The sequence below is a fragment of the Vigna unguiculata genome, chromosome 11 (genome assembly GCF_004118075.2).
Source record: "Vigna unguiculata cultivar IT97K-499-35 chromosome 11, ASM411807v1, whole genome shotgun sequence".
In the NCBI taxonomy this organism is placed as follows: Eukaryota; Viridiplantae; Streptophyta; class Magnoliopsida; order Fabales; family Fabaceae; genus Vigna; species Vigna unguiculata.
Window position 1 is genome coordinate 32,183,370 of NC_040289.1, and position 15,658 is coordinate 32,199,027.

General features: G+C 33.5%; 3 protein-coding genes across 3 annotated transcripts; 1 reads left to right on the forward strand and 2 right to left on the reverse strand.

The window, feature by feature from the left end:
• Nucleotides 1-4,447: 4,447 nt before the first annotated feature.
• Nucleotides 4,448-7,942, reverse strand: LOC114169953. Its single transcript, XM_028055364.1, has 5 exons — nt 7,630-7,942; nt 7,213-7,304; nt 5,441-5,530; nt 4,929-5,368; nt 4,448-4,762 (listed from the first exon to the last, which is right to left on the reverse strand). The coding sequence occupies exons 1-4, from the start codon at nt 7,802-7,804 to the stop codon at nt 4,973-4,975; spliced, it is 753 nt and encodes a 250-aa protein (XP_027911165.1). The 5' UTR covers nt 7,805-7,942; the 3' UTR covers nt 4,448-4,762; nt 4,929-4,972.
• Nucleotides 7,943-11,358: 3,416 nt separating this feature from the next.
• LOC114170376 lies at nt 11,359-12,952 on the forward strand. Its single transcript, XM_028055855.1, has 5 exons — nt 11,359-12,034; nt 12,119-12,189; nt 12,272-12,336; nt 12,598-12,730; nt 12,929-12,952. Exons 1-5 carry the CDS (start codon nt 11,359-11,361, stop codon nt 12,950-12,952), a joined length of 969 nt encoding a protein of 322 aa, XP_027911656.1.
• Nucleotides 12,953-14,162: 1,210 nt separating this feature from the next.
• LOC114170377 lies at nt 14,163-14,703 on the reverse strand. The gene is made up of 2 exons (XM_028055856.1): nt 14,503-14,703; nt 14,163-14,426 (listed from the first exon to the last, which is right to left on the reverse strand). The coding sequence occupies exons 1-2, from the start codon at nt 14,701-14,703 to the stop codon at nt 14,163-14,165; spliced, it is 465 nt and encodes a 154-aa protein (XP_027911657.1).
• Between the last annotated feature and the right edge of the window lie 955 nt (nt 14,704-15,658).

Consider the following 15,658-nt stretch of genomic DNA (forward strand, 5'->3'; position numbering starts at 1 on the left):
AATGTATTATTGAGTATATATATATATATATATATATATATATATATATATATATATATATATATATATATATATATATATATATATATATATATATAAAACCCTAAAAACTACATGTGTCTTTCCTAACATAAATAATGTCCTAACTACATCTTCCATTCCTATCAACAAACAGGCTTTGAATGATTATGCAAAAATGATAAAAACCAATTTTTTTAGAAGTTTAAAAAAAAGTGATAAACTTCAATTAATGTAGGTTTTAAAATTATGTTGTAATAGGTAGATGCTGGTGTTGAAAAACTCATCTACTAATAAAAAGATCACACCTTAGTTGGTAACATAAGAACACTACTAATAGGAGCAAACAAAAAAGAATGTCATTTTCCACCATATGAGGAAACCATTAACCTAATATCTGTTTTCTGTGTAGTGAAATTGGAAACAGACTTTGGTTACATTTAATAGTGCATTCAGAGTTCACATCAAACTTAATTATGTTCAATAAAACCAAGCATTGATGGAAAAGGTACTATCGTTTCCAGTTATGTCCATAGTTAATAGCATTTATGATTTTCTTTGAGTGAGTTTCTTTGTATAATAACATTTACAAAATAATAAAGGAAAATTTAAATATTTTTTCATCAGTTAAAATTAATTTATAATTTTCTATAAAATTATCTAATTTTTTATTTTGGTTTATACATAAATTAATTTCATTTTTTTTGTAAATTATTATAAAAAGTTCGTCCAAAATATATGGTTAGGAAATGATGGGTCTGAACGAGATGATGGAGAATGTTGGGACAGAGTTATATAGTTTTGGTTGATTTGCTACCACATCCTACTCATATCAACTTGCCAATTCTTATTATTACCTCCCATCTTAAATAATCTACCACCTTTTATTATAATTTTTTTCAAAAATACCCTTCTAAATAAATTTGTTTCCATGTATTATTAACAACCGAAAGACGATTTTAGGCATTGCCCTGCAATGTGCAATGTGGATGATGCTATTCCTAAAACAAATTATGAGAATAAAAAGAACCCAACGATCGAAGCAAGATAGATGTTATGTTGCACTGCTAGTAAATGTAATGTTTATCCACCACAGACCAAAGGCTGATTTGTTTAGTTTTTATCGGGGATAAACACAAATAGTCTGGTTACGCTAAAGGTTTTTTGGACAAAATTATGTATGAATGTGGTTTCTTGTTACGCATCTTAGAATATATTTTTTTTTTGGATTTTTTAGGTTATAAGAATTTTATGTAAAAGGGTGGGTTCTCTATTAATTTTATTTTTTGTTGATAAAAAAATGTATTACATGCGATGTCTATCATAATCACAAGAGATTCTAATTTTGTTTTCTGAATCAATTCAGGATTGATCTTAATTTTTGTATTTGTTGCCTCATGTCGTTACTTTAACTTTGTTTGAAAAAGTCATTTTAAAAGAATAATTTATTTTTTAAAGAATTTAAAATATTTTGCAATGAAATATGTTGTCTAGGTAAGAAATTTTAAAAGAAATTGAAATTTTAAAATTTAATTAGATAAAAAAAAGAATTTTAAATTCTACCTAATAAGTAAGAATTTAAAATTTTGTTATTCTTAAATTCATATTTCAGTCTTTGTAGTCAGGATCGATCTGGGTTAAGTTGATTCGGTTCGACCTACCTGGGTCAATTAGGCTTAACTTGAAGTGGGATTGATCCAACTTTGTGTTGCCATGTTCTTGACCCAATGTCTCAACGCAAACCAACTTGACCAAATATGACCTAATTCTTTTTTACCCGCATGGGCTTAGCCAGATCTAAACCTAATTGAACAAAACTCGACATAGGTCGTGATCCCACCTTGACTTGACTTAACTTGAAAGGGATAGGCTTGGCTAGACCGACCAAGGCCGACTCAACTCGATCAAGTCTGGACCAACTTTGTTCAACATGGACCTAGGCTGACAGGGCTTGACATAGGATGGGGCAGACTTGGCTCAACCTAGTTCAAGGCTGACTCAATTTGACCTAGGCTTAGCTTACCTAGTCTTGATAGAGTTAGGCTTGACCTGGTCTTTATAGTACTAGGACCACCTGAGCCTAAACTAATTTGGCTAAACATGGGCCTACCCTAACTCAAATGAAGGTTGACCCGCCCTAACTCAACTCGACTTGGGTCTAGGCTAGCTCAACTCGACTTAAACTAACTTGACTCAACTTAGCTTGTTTGGACCAACTCAATTTAATCGAGTCTAAACTGACTTGGTTCAACTTAGGTCTAACCAGACTTAGCTAAAACTAGCTTGACATGGTATTGATCGGGCTAGGACCAACCTTGTCTTGATCAATCAAGGATTGACCTGAGCCTAGCCCAATTCGATTGAAAGTGGGTTGATCTCGACTTAGATGAATGTGGACCCACTCCGACTCAACTAAGTGTTGCGTTGTCTTGATTTCGTTGGACCTTAATCAACTTAGTTTGACTTAGACCCTAACTAACTTAGTTTCACTTGAATTCGAGCCAACTCAGCTCGACCAACTTGCCTTAACGTAACATGAAATAACTCTACTTGACCTAGGTGCAATCAATTGAGCTCAATCAAGATTGGGCTTACTTGACTCAAGTTGCATGTAAACTAACTCGACTCGACTTGGCTTAATTTTGACCAAAGACTCGATCTTGGATTAACAAAACCTAGTACTATCTTACATGAGTTTGACCCAACCTAACATTTCATAATCTGAAAAATAATCTTATTTAACAAAAAATGAATTTTTTTTTGCAAAGATAAAAAAAAAAAACTCTTGAAGAATTTTGGAAAAAGATTAATATTGACTATAAAAGATAATTAATATTGATATTTTTAAATTTTGAACAATTGTTTAATATATAAATCATTTTTAAATGTAATGGTAATTAAAATATAATACTTTATCTAAAAGAAATTAAAATTTACTTGTATATATATCCCCAATCCTGCTATCAGTACTCTTTGTTGACACAGTACCATGACTTTTGGGCTTTTATTTTTTGCCGTTCGTCTCTCATAATTAAAATCAAGTGATCTTGGGTTAGTCCAAAATTATACCATTAATTAAGAAATCAATCGTTGATACTGTTATAAAAGTAATATTACCATTACGATACATTTTGTATATTTCGTACAGGTGGTGTTGATGATTTAGGCCACTTTGACAAGTATTTCCAATTTGTAATGCTTGCCACGAATAAATTATACATTCACATTACATTACCCCTTCGCCCACCTTTATTATTATTTTTTTAATTTACACACATCCGACTTTAACTTTTACATCTAGTTTAATTATGTATAGAAGGGTTTAAGGAAAGTTTAATGATATATAAAACGGGTTATAAGAGCTATCCGTCAGTGTAACTCATTCAGTGTGTGACAGAGAATAATTAAAGAATTTAGAAACAAGTCTATTTAGAAGACGGTATTACAAAAGGGAGGTATATATAACAAGTTACTTGATGTTCGAGAAAAAAAAATGGACCCGTAGCGATCCATTAGATTTATTACGAAAAGAGAAAAATGCAAATAGTAAATGGGATTCATTTTGACACGAATAATATAAAGATTTTACTTTAATATTTTTAAATTAAAAAGTTAATTATTTTTAAGTATACAACAATAACAGTTCGTCAATAGTATAAAAATACATATTTGAATAAACTTCATGGAAAAGAATTATTTCATAAATACAATGGTTGTGCAAAAATCCAGATCGTCCAACAGATGTGCCTATGTTACGGATGAACGAGTACATATTGCAAAATGTGCAACCAAATATTGTAGAAAATAATTACCTTTACTAGTTTTATTTCCGACCAACTCAAGTTGTAAATTCATTCTGAGTTTTATGCCGATTTATCTGTCAAACAATTCTTGCGGTTGAAAACCTGTGTCATCTCTCAGTAAAGTTTAGCAAGAATGATTTCAGTTAAACCTTTTTTGCGTTGTTAGTAAGAAAATTAAAGGAAGGGAATTCAATAACCAATAGATGCTAGTCCACCAACAATCTAAACACTGTTTAGTGTTAATGTATTGTGCAAAAACTATTACATAGGCAACCAATAAAAAATGTTACATTTGAGAAAAATACAAGATCATTGATATAATGTAGTTAATAGATCAATAAATAATTGATAAAAAATTATTCCAGGTTGACCAATAATATTGATTTAATTTTTAAGCATACAATTGCCCTAAATTATCAAAAGTGTGTTGCCACCGATAACTTAGCCTCTCTCATTAAGTGGTTTTGTTCCTTAACTAATCGTCATTGTTTTCAACAAGTTTGTTTAACTTTTTATTAGTGGTTTCTGTAAAGGACCTTAGTATTTTTATTTTTATTTTTTGTATAATTCTCTCCTAAATGACAATTGACTAGCAAAAGGCTCCTATTGAGCATGTTGGCGATCTCTTTCACAAATAGAGGGTGATATAATTCTTCGGGGCTACAACCCCTTATTTGCTCACAAATTTCAAGTCACCAGTGTGTCCATAACACGGCAGAGTAAAAAGTTGTGTAAAATAACTTTCATTCCTAAAAGCATTGCCTAACTAGCTACCTCGACTCCTAAGTTGAGAAACTAAGGTAGTAAAAATTGCGATCAATATTGCTACCTATTTTGCGAATCAGATGACGAGCTAGTAATGTTGTGGCCACATGATTTTGTGAGCTCCTTATGACTGACAAATGGAAGAATCCTCCAAGGTCGAATAAACAAAGTTCCACCTAAAAATACAACATGTTATACACTAACTCATGGTAAGAAAAAGAAAAGGAGTCTCCAAATATATATTTTTGAAAATCTAAATGACTAAACCCCGCAAACCCTGATAAGAGCGCCCGCTTGGGTCTTATAACTGAAACCATAAAAACCGAACATGAATCATATTACCTCAGGTTCAAAGGTACAGTTCAGGTGTCAGTTGTTGACTCGAATCATAAGCGTAAGTGACGAATTGCACTATACAGATGGTAGGTCACGGCTAAGGCAGAAATCTCCATGACAAGTAGGTTTAGTTTTGATGAATAAAATATGAACTGGTAGAAAGAGTCATAGGTGAGGCTAACCGAACCGATTTTTATATATATCATATAAAAAAGCAAAATGACACCAGCTAAGAAAGCTCCAGCAATTCTATTAAAAATTGAGAGAGTTGAAGAAAGTTGCGGCTGATAAAGAGGGAGATGAGGAGATAACGGACGAAAACCAGATGTGTTTGTCTCGCTCCTCTTACTTGGGACGTCACTCATGCAACGTTTATGACCAATCATTCCCAACGTGCCAGCTTCCATACTTCTCGCAAAACTTCTAGCAATCACAGTATTGGCTCCCTTATGAATGAAAATGTCATCAGCCAAATAGATTCAACTCAATGATAGATAACTTACAGTGTAGGAACTCACCGATAGTATTCGGTTGTGTGAAGCACAAACTCTGGTGCCATATCTAGCTCCAGACAGCACAGTGGTGTCCAGCCCCGAAGCTTTGTACATCTGACATAAAAGAACAATTCAACAGGAATGAGAAGCTAAATTAATGATTAATTTGCAAATCATATTGTCAGGCAAAATGGTATGCAACTGTTCAGCTTTTTTGTATTTGGGAAAAAACAAAGAAAATTATATTTAGGGCAAGATTAGACTCAGCATTTACATTGGCAAGTACGCCTTCCGCGTTCCTCAAAGTAAGAGGTACTAGTAACATTAAACCTAAAGACAACAAACAGTTCCCGGCTCCATTTGTCCTAGTCAAAGTATCAAGTTTTGCAATGCTAGCAATAGGAAATCATTGTAACTAATCCAAATAAGAAGACCCCGATAGTTGACACGTACATAGAAAAAAGGTTTGGAAATATCACGTATATCATATCACATGGGTTTCAGTCACTTAAATTCAAAGTAGAATGCTTAAGTTTAGATAGTCTAGAATGTCTAGCCCTGTTGAGGGGAAAAAATTTCTCCTTCCTTTTCTAGCTCTTAATTTCCTAAAAAATACAGCTTGATATTTAATGGCAACAATGTAATCTGAATACCACCACCAATAGAACAAAAAAAATACAATTTTTCCATAAAAATCAACATAAAAAGAAATCACAACCAAGTAGGTATCATGTACATGATTTAGCAAAAGATTATTTTGTCAATGACAGCAACAATCATAGTTATCAATCCACATAGCAGGGTATTGAGATAGTGGGTAGCAGGAAACTGCTACAACAAAGTTATCAATAATAGGCATAAAGAATCATATAATCATATTATACGTATAAAAATGCTCAAGAAATTTAAATGCTAAAAAATTTAAGATATAAGAAATTAGTTGAAAAGCAGAAGAGAACATTAACAACTAAAAACAATGAGGAAAGACATGTGAATTCCCACAGTCAAAATCTTGGAAATAGAATAAAGTGTCACTGAGCACTGTCACAAAGAACAACACATTGCTTCAGACGTCAGGGTTGGCAGAAAGCCAGCAAACAGTGTCAGTGGGTTGTTCACTCAGCCAAAGGGCTAATAAGATTCAAAGAGAACTAGGGTTTCACTTTGGACCGGTTGATTCAGTTAGTGGGATCGCTAAATGACACAGCTATGAATGACAAGAGGAGTTTTTCATCCCGTTTACAAGTTGCATCCACTATTAATGCCCTGAAAAGTTGAAAACATTATTTCAGCCATGATAGTAAGAGTCCAGTGATATTTCAGACACAGCAAGTTCGAATTAGTGCAAATTTCAGAAATAAAAAAACTAGTTATAACTACTCTCACAATATTTCAAAATTTGCCAAACCTCCCAAACAGTTTCATTGGTAACCAGGACTAGTTAGTTAACAACTAGCTCTATTCTAACTACAGCATACTACCATTTCACGGCCAGAACCAACTAGTCTTGTAAACAACTTCAGATCGTTTCAGCAACAAAGAACGAAGAAAAAAAGGGGGCAAAATTATCACACTTAATCAGATTAGTCAAATAAAAGTTGCATCAGCAACGACAGCTTCCCTCTTCCCTCGGCCTAGAGGGAGCAAAACCCAGATATACAAAACAAATGTAACTTAACGCAAGCAATGTCAAGTTAAAAGTACACAAAAAAAAAACATAATTCACTCCATCAAGAGTGGTCAGAATTCAAAATCTCAATAACAGTGACGGAAAAAAAACCGAGATATACGCATACCAACGAATTGATCGCATTAGAATCACAGCCAAGCTTATTTGCAAGAACATTGGGAAGACCAGTCAAGTTTCCGCCAGAAGCGTTTTCCTTCGCTGAAACGACATTAGCATCAAAGGAATGAAAAATCAGAAAAAGAAAACTAAACTCAGGCACCAGCGAGTACAAACAAAATTAAGGTCGCAGAGGAACAGGAATCACGAGATTCATCGAAATCAATGAAACGCGAGTTAAGAAAATGAAGCGGTGATGAGCTGCTTTCTATGTTTGCCGTTATTAATAAGAGAATAGACATGTTTGCGTTAATTGAAGGTGCGTGGTGATAGGAGCGGAAACAAAAAGGGAATGTGAAGGATGGATGAAAATAAGAGGCATTGAATAAGGAAATAGAAAGAGGAAAGTGAGAGAGAAGGTAGTTACCGAGAGGCGTGGAGGAGGTGTTGCGGTGGAAGAGATCGGTGAGGGGAGAGAGAGCTCCGATCTGATTGTGAGGGAGGCGATGGACGGCGCCGGAGAGGGAAGGGAAGGTTCTGGAAAGTGAAGAAGCGGAAGAAGAGAGAACCTTAGACTTCGTAGATCGGAGGACCCAAGACATCGTGCTCTGCTGATGAACTCTCGAAGATTGAAGGAACCAGGATTCGAGAGAAGAGAAATTGACTAGTGTGGAGTGGGAATTTGGGGGAGTGTGGAGACACAAAGCGTGAACTAGGGCTATGTGACACGTCACCGTTCTCCAGTACTTTAGATTGAAAATGCCATTGTTTGGTTGTCACTTTTGGTAATAAAGTTAGGGAAATGCTCATGTGACTAATTAAGTATAATTAACATATATAAAATTTGTAATTAGGTGTTATTAAATAAATTTAAACTTTGATAATAATTAAAATGTAGTTTTATTTTATTTAAAGAATTAATAATTAATAATTTATTTAATTTATAAAAGTAAAAATTAAAATAATTAAATGAAAAATAATGGTAATGTTATTGTAATATAATAAAATTATAATTCTGTTTTGGTTTAAAGAAATGTAATATAATAATATTTAAATTAAATTTAGAATTCTATGTAATAACTTTTGTAATAAAATTAAGGGTTAAATATGATTTTGGTCCTTCAATTTTCACAAAAAAATTCGAATTATAAAATTAATAATTAATAAAATTAATTAAAATTAAGGGTTAAAATGTAGTTTTATTTTATTTAAAGAATTAATAATTAATAATTTATTTAATTTATAAAAGTAAAAATTAAAATAATTAAATGAAAAATAATGGTAATGTTATTGTAATATAATAAAATTATAATTCTGTTTTGGTTTAAAGAAATGTAATATAATAATATTTAAATTAAATTTAGAATTCTATGTAATAACTTTTGTAATAAAATTAAGGGTTAAATATGTTTTTGGTCCTTCAATTTTCACAAAAAATTCGAATTAGTACATCTTCGAAACTTTAGTCCAATCTAGTCTCCCAACTTCATAACTGTGTGAATTTAGTCATTTCAAACAAATTTTGTTAAGTTGATTTAACGTTTCAAACGCATCTCATGATAGCATTTGAGATGCTTACACCATGTGACACATTTTTGCTTCAATATTAGCTAAGAAACTATCATAAAACACATTTGAAACGTCAAATAAATTTAACAAAATTTAGGTTCAAAAGACTAAATCCATGCAATTTTGAAGTTGAAGGACTAAATTTGGCCAAAGTTTCAAAGAGAAACTAGTTTCAATTTTCACTAAAAATTGAAGGATAAAAACATATTTAAACCTCAAATTAATTAATACAATATTATATTAAATAATAAAAAATCTTTAAAAAAATTTATTACTTATTTGAAAATAAAATATAGTTAATCTTTGGATGATATTAAATTTTATTATTTAATTATTTTAATGGTACAACTATGTTAAAATTATTTTATTATTTACTTTTTTTTGTTGTATATCAAATAAATTATAAATAAAAGTTGTATAACATTTATAGATATTTTTGTCATTCAAATAAAATAAAACTATGTTAATGATTATTAAAGTTAAAATTATTTTAATGTCACATTTAATTATCAATTTTTGTAAAATTAAATGCATATTAATTATTATTAACGAGTGTTCTAACATGACCCAAAAATTTATGAAGAAAGTAATTTATTTAATTATGGGAATATCAATTAAAAAATAATATTAAACTACCCAAAAGAAGAAAAAAAAATGTTTTGATAATGTAGTAATTGTGATTGATTTCTAAAATGTTATCATCATTAATTAGTATTAGTTTAAAGGTTAAATCATTCAAGAGTTTCTCATATTTGTAACGAATTGTCAAGTAGGTCCCCCTAGTTTCATTTGACTCAATTGGGTCTCCAATTTTGAAAAACAACAACAATTAAGTCATAACCGTTAACGGTCGTCAATGACTATTAAATGAACAGTGATTGGGCATGCTGAGGTGTTGTTTTTCACTGACGTGGCTCGATCAGAATTAATTAATAATTAAGTGTTAAAAATTATATTTGAAAAATGAATAATAGAAAAGGACGAGAATACGAGAGGACTTTGTGTTTTGAAATTGATTTGGGGGAAACCATCGAGCTAGGGTTCTTGCGCGAAGAGAAGCGAAGCGAAGTGAAGAGAATAGAAGGGGAAGAAGTTGTTGGAATGGAATTGCACTGGAGGTTTTCCATCATCTGAATCGCGATTTGCTTTAAATAGAAGGGCAGAAGGTGAGTTTCTCTTTATAGCATTTGGGGATTTGGGAATAAATTTTTCGGTGCATGTTCTGATGTTTGTTGTTTGGGGAACCAGAGTATTGATTGTGGTTTGTCGGTGTTTACATATGCTTTTTTTTGCCCACCATGTGTAAATGGTTTTGTGTTGTGGTCCCCCATGTTTAAAGTGCTATTGTAGTGTCTTTTTCAGTGTATTCTGTATTTAATATATGTTTCATATTTTTTTGTCGGTATATGATTAATATATAGGTTTATGTATCTATTTGTATACGTGTTTACATGATGGACGAGGAATTTGAGGTGATTTTTCACCATGGAGGTAAATTCATAAGTGATGGGAAGTTGCGGTACGAATATGGGGAAAGTACTAGGTTATCGTTTGACCCAGACATGTGGATCTACTTTGTTGTTTTAAGCATGATAAAAGGGCTCGGGTATGTTGGAGAAAATAAATTATGGTTCTCAGTTGGAGGTTCTTCAGTATTGGATGACAGACTACAGCTTCTGTGTGATGACAGTGGTGCGTTACATATGGTTAATATCGCAAGACTGAATGGTGAAGTTCATTTAGAACACTCATTGTCTAAACCCCAAGTCATTGAAATGTTGGAGTATTATCCAGATGAACCTGACACACAAGAGGAGGGTGAACCTCAAGCTGAGAATCAGTGTGTTCCTATTGTAGTAAATGGTATTGAATGTGAAGGTGAATGTGATGTTGAGATAAGGGAAGTGGGAACTAAGGCTGATATTGGTGTTGTTTTATGTGACGGTTTGCAGTGTGAAGCTGAAGGTGAGGGTGAGATTAGGGATGATGAAGTTCAATGTGAAGTTGAAGGTGATGGTGAGATGAGGGAGGATGGAGTTCATTGTGAAGTTGAAGGTGATGGTGAATTAAGGGATGTTGAAGGGAACTATGAAGCTGAAGCTGAGGGTGAGATGAGGGAGGATGGAGTTCAGTGTGAAGTTGAAGCTGAGGGTGAATTAAGGTATGTTGAAGTGAACTGTGAAGGTGAAGTTGGGGGTGAATTAAGGGATGTTGAAGTTACCTGTGAAGTTGAAGAAGATGTGGGGCAGACTGAGATAAAAGAAGATGGTGATGTTCATAGTTGGACTAAGTCTAGACCAAATGATAGCATGGATGAGAGTATTGACAACCTACTAGATGTTAGTGTTGATTGTGATATTGATGATGAACTACGTAATAAGGAGTGGTCTGGTAATGTAGAAGTTGAGGTTGAATCTGATTCCTGTGGACAATCAACTACCTTTGGGCCATAAGTGAACCAAGTCTATGACATTGACGTGGAGGATGATGTGGGGGGGTTGTCGGATAATGAATGGATATCTGATGAATATATGAGTGATGTAGTAGATAGTGATGAAGAGGGGTATGGAATTTTGGGACTTTTACAATGCCCAAGACAATGGTTGATTACAAATGGGATGTGGGGACCTATTTCACTAAAAAGGAGGAACTTTTAGAAGCTATCAAATGCTATGCACTTGAAAATGGGAGAAACATAAAGTTTGTTAAGAATGACAAAAGACGAGTGAGATTAAGATGTATAGGTGGGAAAGGAAAATGCCCATGGACAGCATATTGTGGTTACATGAAAGCTATTAAAATCTGGCAGTTGCAAAAAATTGTAGATAACCACACATGCAGTAGGGAATTCAACCTACGTGTACTTAGTTCAAAGTGGTTGAGTAAGAAACTGGAAAAAATAGTTAGGGAAAACCCAAGAGTAAAAGGAACTGAAATCCGTGAAAAAATTAGTAGAAAATGGAATGTTGGTATCTCAAGGTGTATGGCTTATAGGGCCAAAGCAATTGCAGCAAAAAATGTTGAAGGGTCCTTTAAAGAACAATACAAAAAGATATATGATTACGCGTATGAGCTTCTAGCAAGAAATCCAGGATCAACAGTGAAAGTTAATGTTGAGGAGAATGAAAGGGAACCAATATTCAAGAGGTTTTACGCATGTTTGAAAGCATACAGAGACAATTTCATTTCATGCAGACCTATAATTGGATTGGATGGGGCTTTCTTGAAAGGGAAATACAGAGGAGAGTTGTTAACAACCATTGGTTGAGATGCTAATGACCAAATGTTGCCTATTGCATATGCAGTAGTGGAGGTTGAGAATAAGGATTCCTAGTCCTGGTTTTTAGAGCTACTTATTGAGGACCTTGGTGGACCTGCAGTGTGTGCATCCTATACATCTATATCTGATCGACAAAAGGTACATTCAAATTCAAGCTCTTTTCCCATATTTATTTGATAAGAAAAATTTTAACCTATTTTTTTATTTATGATATTGTCAGGGCCTGCTACCAGCCATACAAGAACTTCTGCCTGGAGTTGATCAACGTTTCTGTGTAAGGCACTTGTATGTCAATTTCAGAAAGAAATTCCCAGCCAAAAGTCTAAGACGTCTTATGTGGAGAGCAGCTGCAGCCACACACCCACAAGCATGAGAAAGGGAGATGAGGAATATAAAAGATGTGAATGAAGATGCATTTAAGCATCTGATTGCAATCCCACCCAGGTAATACAATTTCCATTGCATTGTTTTCAATGGTCAGTAATTTTATTTCCAACCAAATAGGAGTGTATACTATCATAATTCGAATATTTATGTTGTACTTAGATATTGGTCCAGATCAAGATTTACCACAAAGGCTCAATCTGATACCTTGGTAAACAATATGTCTGAGGCCTTCAATAATGTATTGCTGCATACAAAGACTAAGCCTGTGATAAGCATGTTGGAGGATATTCGGGTATACTTGATGAGAAGGTGGGCAAAAAACAGAATGAATATACAATCAATATCAGGATCTATTTGTCCTAGAATTATGAGCATATTTGAGAAGGTGTCAGAATTAACAAAGTATTGGATTCCTAGGTAAGGATTTCATTTTGTTTAATTTGAAAAAATGAAACTTGTTTAATTGTTGGTGTTCTATGTGTCATTGCAGCTGGTCAGCAGAGAAATTATTTGAAGTTAGGCACATCTCGCAATTAGGGGAGAAGTTTGTTGTCAATATAGATGAACAATCGTGCACATGCAAGAAATGGAGTATAAGTGGTATTCCCTACTGCCATTCACTGTTTGCAATGAAGTTTCTAAACCTCAATGGAGAAGACTTCATCCCAGCAGTCTTTAGGAAGTCCACTTATGAAGAGATATACACTTCCATAATATTTCCTATCAATGGTCAGACTTTATGGGAGACAACTCCATACCCTGTTGTCTTACCCCCCCTCGAAGAGAATTTTACCAGGCAGACCGAAGAAACAAAGAAGATTAGAGCAATGGGAGATCAGAAGAGATGAAACAAGACTGAGAAAAGGTGGTTTACGTAAAACATGTCGTATCTGTAAGCAAATTGGGCACAATAGAAGGGCTTGTCCGAAAGCAATTGAAATTCATCTGGCTCAATTAAGGGAAGCCCATCAGCAACATCCAACTGAAGGATCCCAATAGCCAACACCCACTGATGCATCTGAACAGCAAACTCAACCATCTCAGCACCCACCTCCACCCCAACCATCTCAGCACACACCTCCACTCCAACCATCCCACCAGCCAATACCAACTCAACCATCCCACCAGCCACCTCCACCTCTATCATCCCACCAACCACCTCCACCCCAACCATCCCACCAGCCACCTCCACCTCAACCATCCCAACAGCCAACTCCAACTCGACCATCCCACCAGCCATCACGAGGTGCATTAAATGCCAGAGTGAAACTGAATGCTAGAAGGGGTCGAATGCCATGAAGCTGCATGTGTTGGTTTTTTTTTTGTGATCTCATTTTGTAACAGCTGTGAACCTTTAAGGTCACTTTGGAACTTTTTTAATTTCTTTCATTGCATGAAGACATCTTTTAATATTGCTAATGAGTGGCTGGACCATCACTTTTGTTTTGTATTTTAATATTGTTACTCAGTGGCTGGACCACTTTTGTGATGTACTTTTTGTGAATTCAAGACCTTTTGATATGTAATCTATTATGAATTACAAGTCTCATGCTTTTCATTAATTGTATGTAGAATCAGATTTAAAATTAGCATATGTGGATACACTTAAAACTGTAAATGGAAATAACTTCCAAATTCATTGATACTCAAATATAAATACAGTACATGGAAATAAACATTCTAAACAACTAATTATAACCACTAAAGGACACTGCAACAACTAATCATGCATTCTTTATCAGCATTGATAGCACAGTTACATTAACCACACAAACAAAGATAATCATCCCAATCAACACCTTCATCCATTTCTCAAATATGGCAACTGATTTCTCCAAGTTAGTAATCGTTTTCCTATCACCATCACTTTCTTCAGTCTTCACCAAAATTTCACCCCTTCCTTCACAATTCTCACTGTTACCAATCTCTTTAATGGCATCTTCAATCCACCATTTAAAGTAATTGCATCTACCATCTTCACTTCCACTCTGCGACAAAATTACAAAACCGGTTATCCTATATACCATTTAAAAACACAAAAAACATACCTTCAACCTCTCTCACCTTATATTTTGAACAACCCCAAAATTGTTTCCCCCTATTCTTTGTTGTTTTCGCAGTTCTTAAAACTGATTTCTCTCCATAGTAGCAAATGGGTAGTGAACCAAAACTCCTCGATCCTCCAGCACCACGTGAAGATAAACTAGGTTTCTTCTTCCCCCAACCATTACACGTGCAAGAGGAACAAGAATGGCAAAGCGACATTTGAAGATGAAGAAATAAATGTACCAATTGAAAGAAGATCACTACAAGGAAGATGAGTTCAGCGGAGAAGATGTTGAGGAGAAGATGAATCCATTTAGGGTTTCAATCAATTTATTTCACATTTGACATGTAGGCTACAAAGAATTTTTAATACCACTGACACGTATCCGTTTTACTTTTCCACTTCATCATCTGAAAACGCCGTTTACGCAACTTTAACGGTTATGGCTGAATTGTTGCTGTTTTCAAAATTGGAGACTCAATTGAGTAAAATGAAAATTGGGAAACCTACTTGAGAATTCTATGAGGACCTCTGGAATGATTTAACCTAGTTTAAAAGATGTATTGAATAGATGTACATTAAATAAACCATCATCCACAATTACAATAGAAGGCTTACACGATAAAATTATATATATATATATATATATATATATATATATATATATATATATATATATAAGAGATAAGAGAGAATATTAAATTCTTATTGTTAAATAAAATTCCATGTTCCGAGTAATTAAATTACTAACATATATTCTTAAAATTAAAATCTCTAAAAAATTCATATATGAACTTAATGTAAAGATATTTTTTATATACTTAAATTATACTATAGTTCGAGTAAAGTAATGGACAAAACATCACACCACTTTTGTATTACAAGGCCAGGGAAGTCAATTTATTTTTATGTAAAAACTTTAATCACTGCTTTTAGTAGTATACGAAGTTATTATTCGCATTAACAAAGTGTCCAAGAGAGATGATTTTTTTAGTAACAATAATTATATAATTATTAAGTTGTCAACTTGAATTGATTAAATATCATATATAAAACCCCCTCATACTAATGGTCATACTAATGTTCCTCTTCTTACGGCTACAAGACAGTAACAACTAAATAACATTCTTGATTTTGTAAAATGGAAAAAAACAAATCAAAGGAAGAAGTAAT

What these genes read in the sequence shown, in the direction of transcription:
- LOC114170376 (XM_028055855.1), top strand. Translation starts at nt 11,359, where the DNA reads ATGCCCAAGACAATGGTTGATTACAAATGGGATGTGGGGACCTATTTC. An exon ending in CTATATCTGATCGACAAAAG is followed by an intron (nt 12,190 to 12,271) that starts GTACATTCAAAT and finishes TGATATTGTCAG; the next exon opens with GGCCTGCTACCAGCCATACA. An exon ending in CGTTTCTGTGTAAGGCACTT is followed by an intron (nt 12,337 to 12,597) that starts GTATGTCAATTT and finishes TGTTGTACTTAG; the next exon opens with ATATTGGTCCAGATCAAGAT.
- LOC114169953 (XM_028055364.1), bottom strand. Translation starts at nt 7,804, where the DNA reads ATGTCTTGGGTCCTCCGATCTACGAAGTCTAAGGTTCTCTCTTCTTCC. An exon ending in CACCTCCTCCACGCCTCTCG is followed by an intron (nt 7,305 to 7,629) that starts GTAACTACCTTC and finishes ATGTCGTTTCAG; the next exon opens with CGAAGGAAAACGCTTCTGGC. An exon ending in CTAATGCGATCAATTCGTTG is followed by an intron (nt 5,531 to 7,212) that starts GTATGCGTATAT and finishes CTTTTATGTCAG; the next exon opens with ATGTACAAAGCTTCGGGGCT.
- LOC114170377 (XM_028055856.1), bottom strand. Translation starts at nt 14,703, where the DNA reads ATGTCGCTTTGCCATTCTTGTTCCTCTTGCACGTGTAATGGTTGGGGG. An exon ending in GGGGTTGTTCAAAATATAAG is followed by an intron (nt 14,427 to 14,502) that starts GTGAGAGAGGTT and finishes ATTTTGTCGCAG; the next exon opens with AGTGGAAGTGAAGATGGTAG.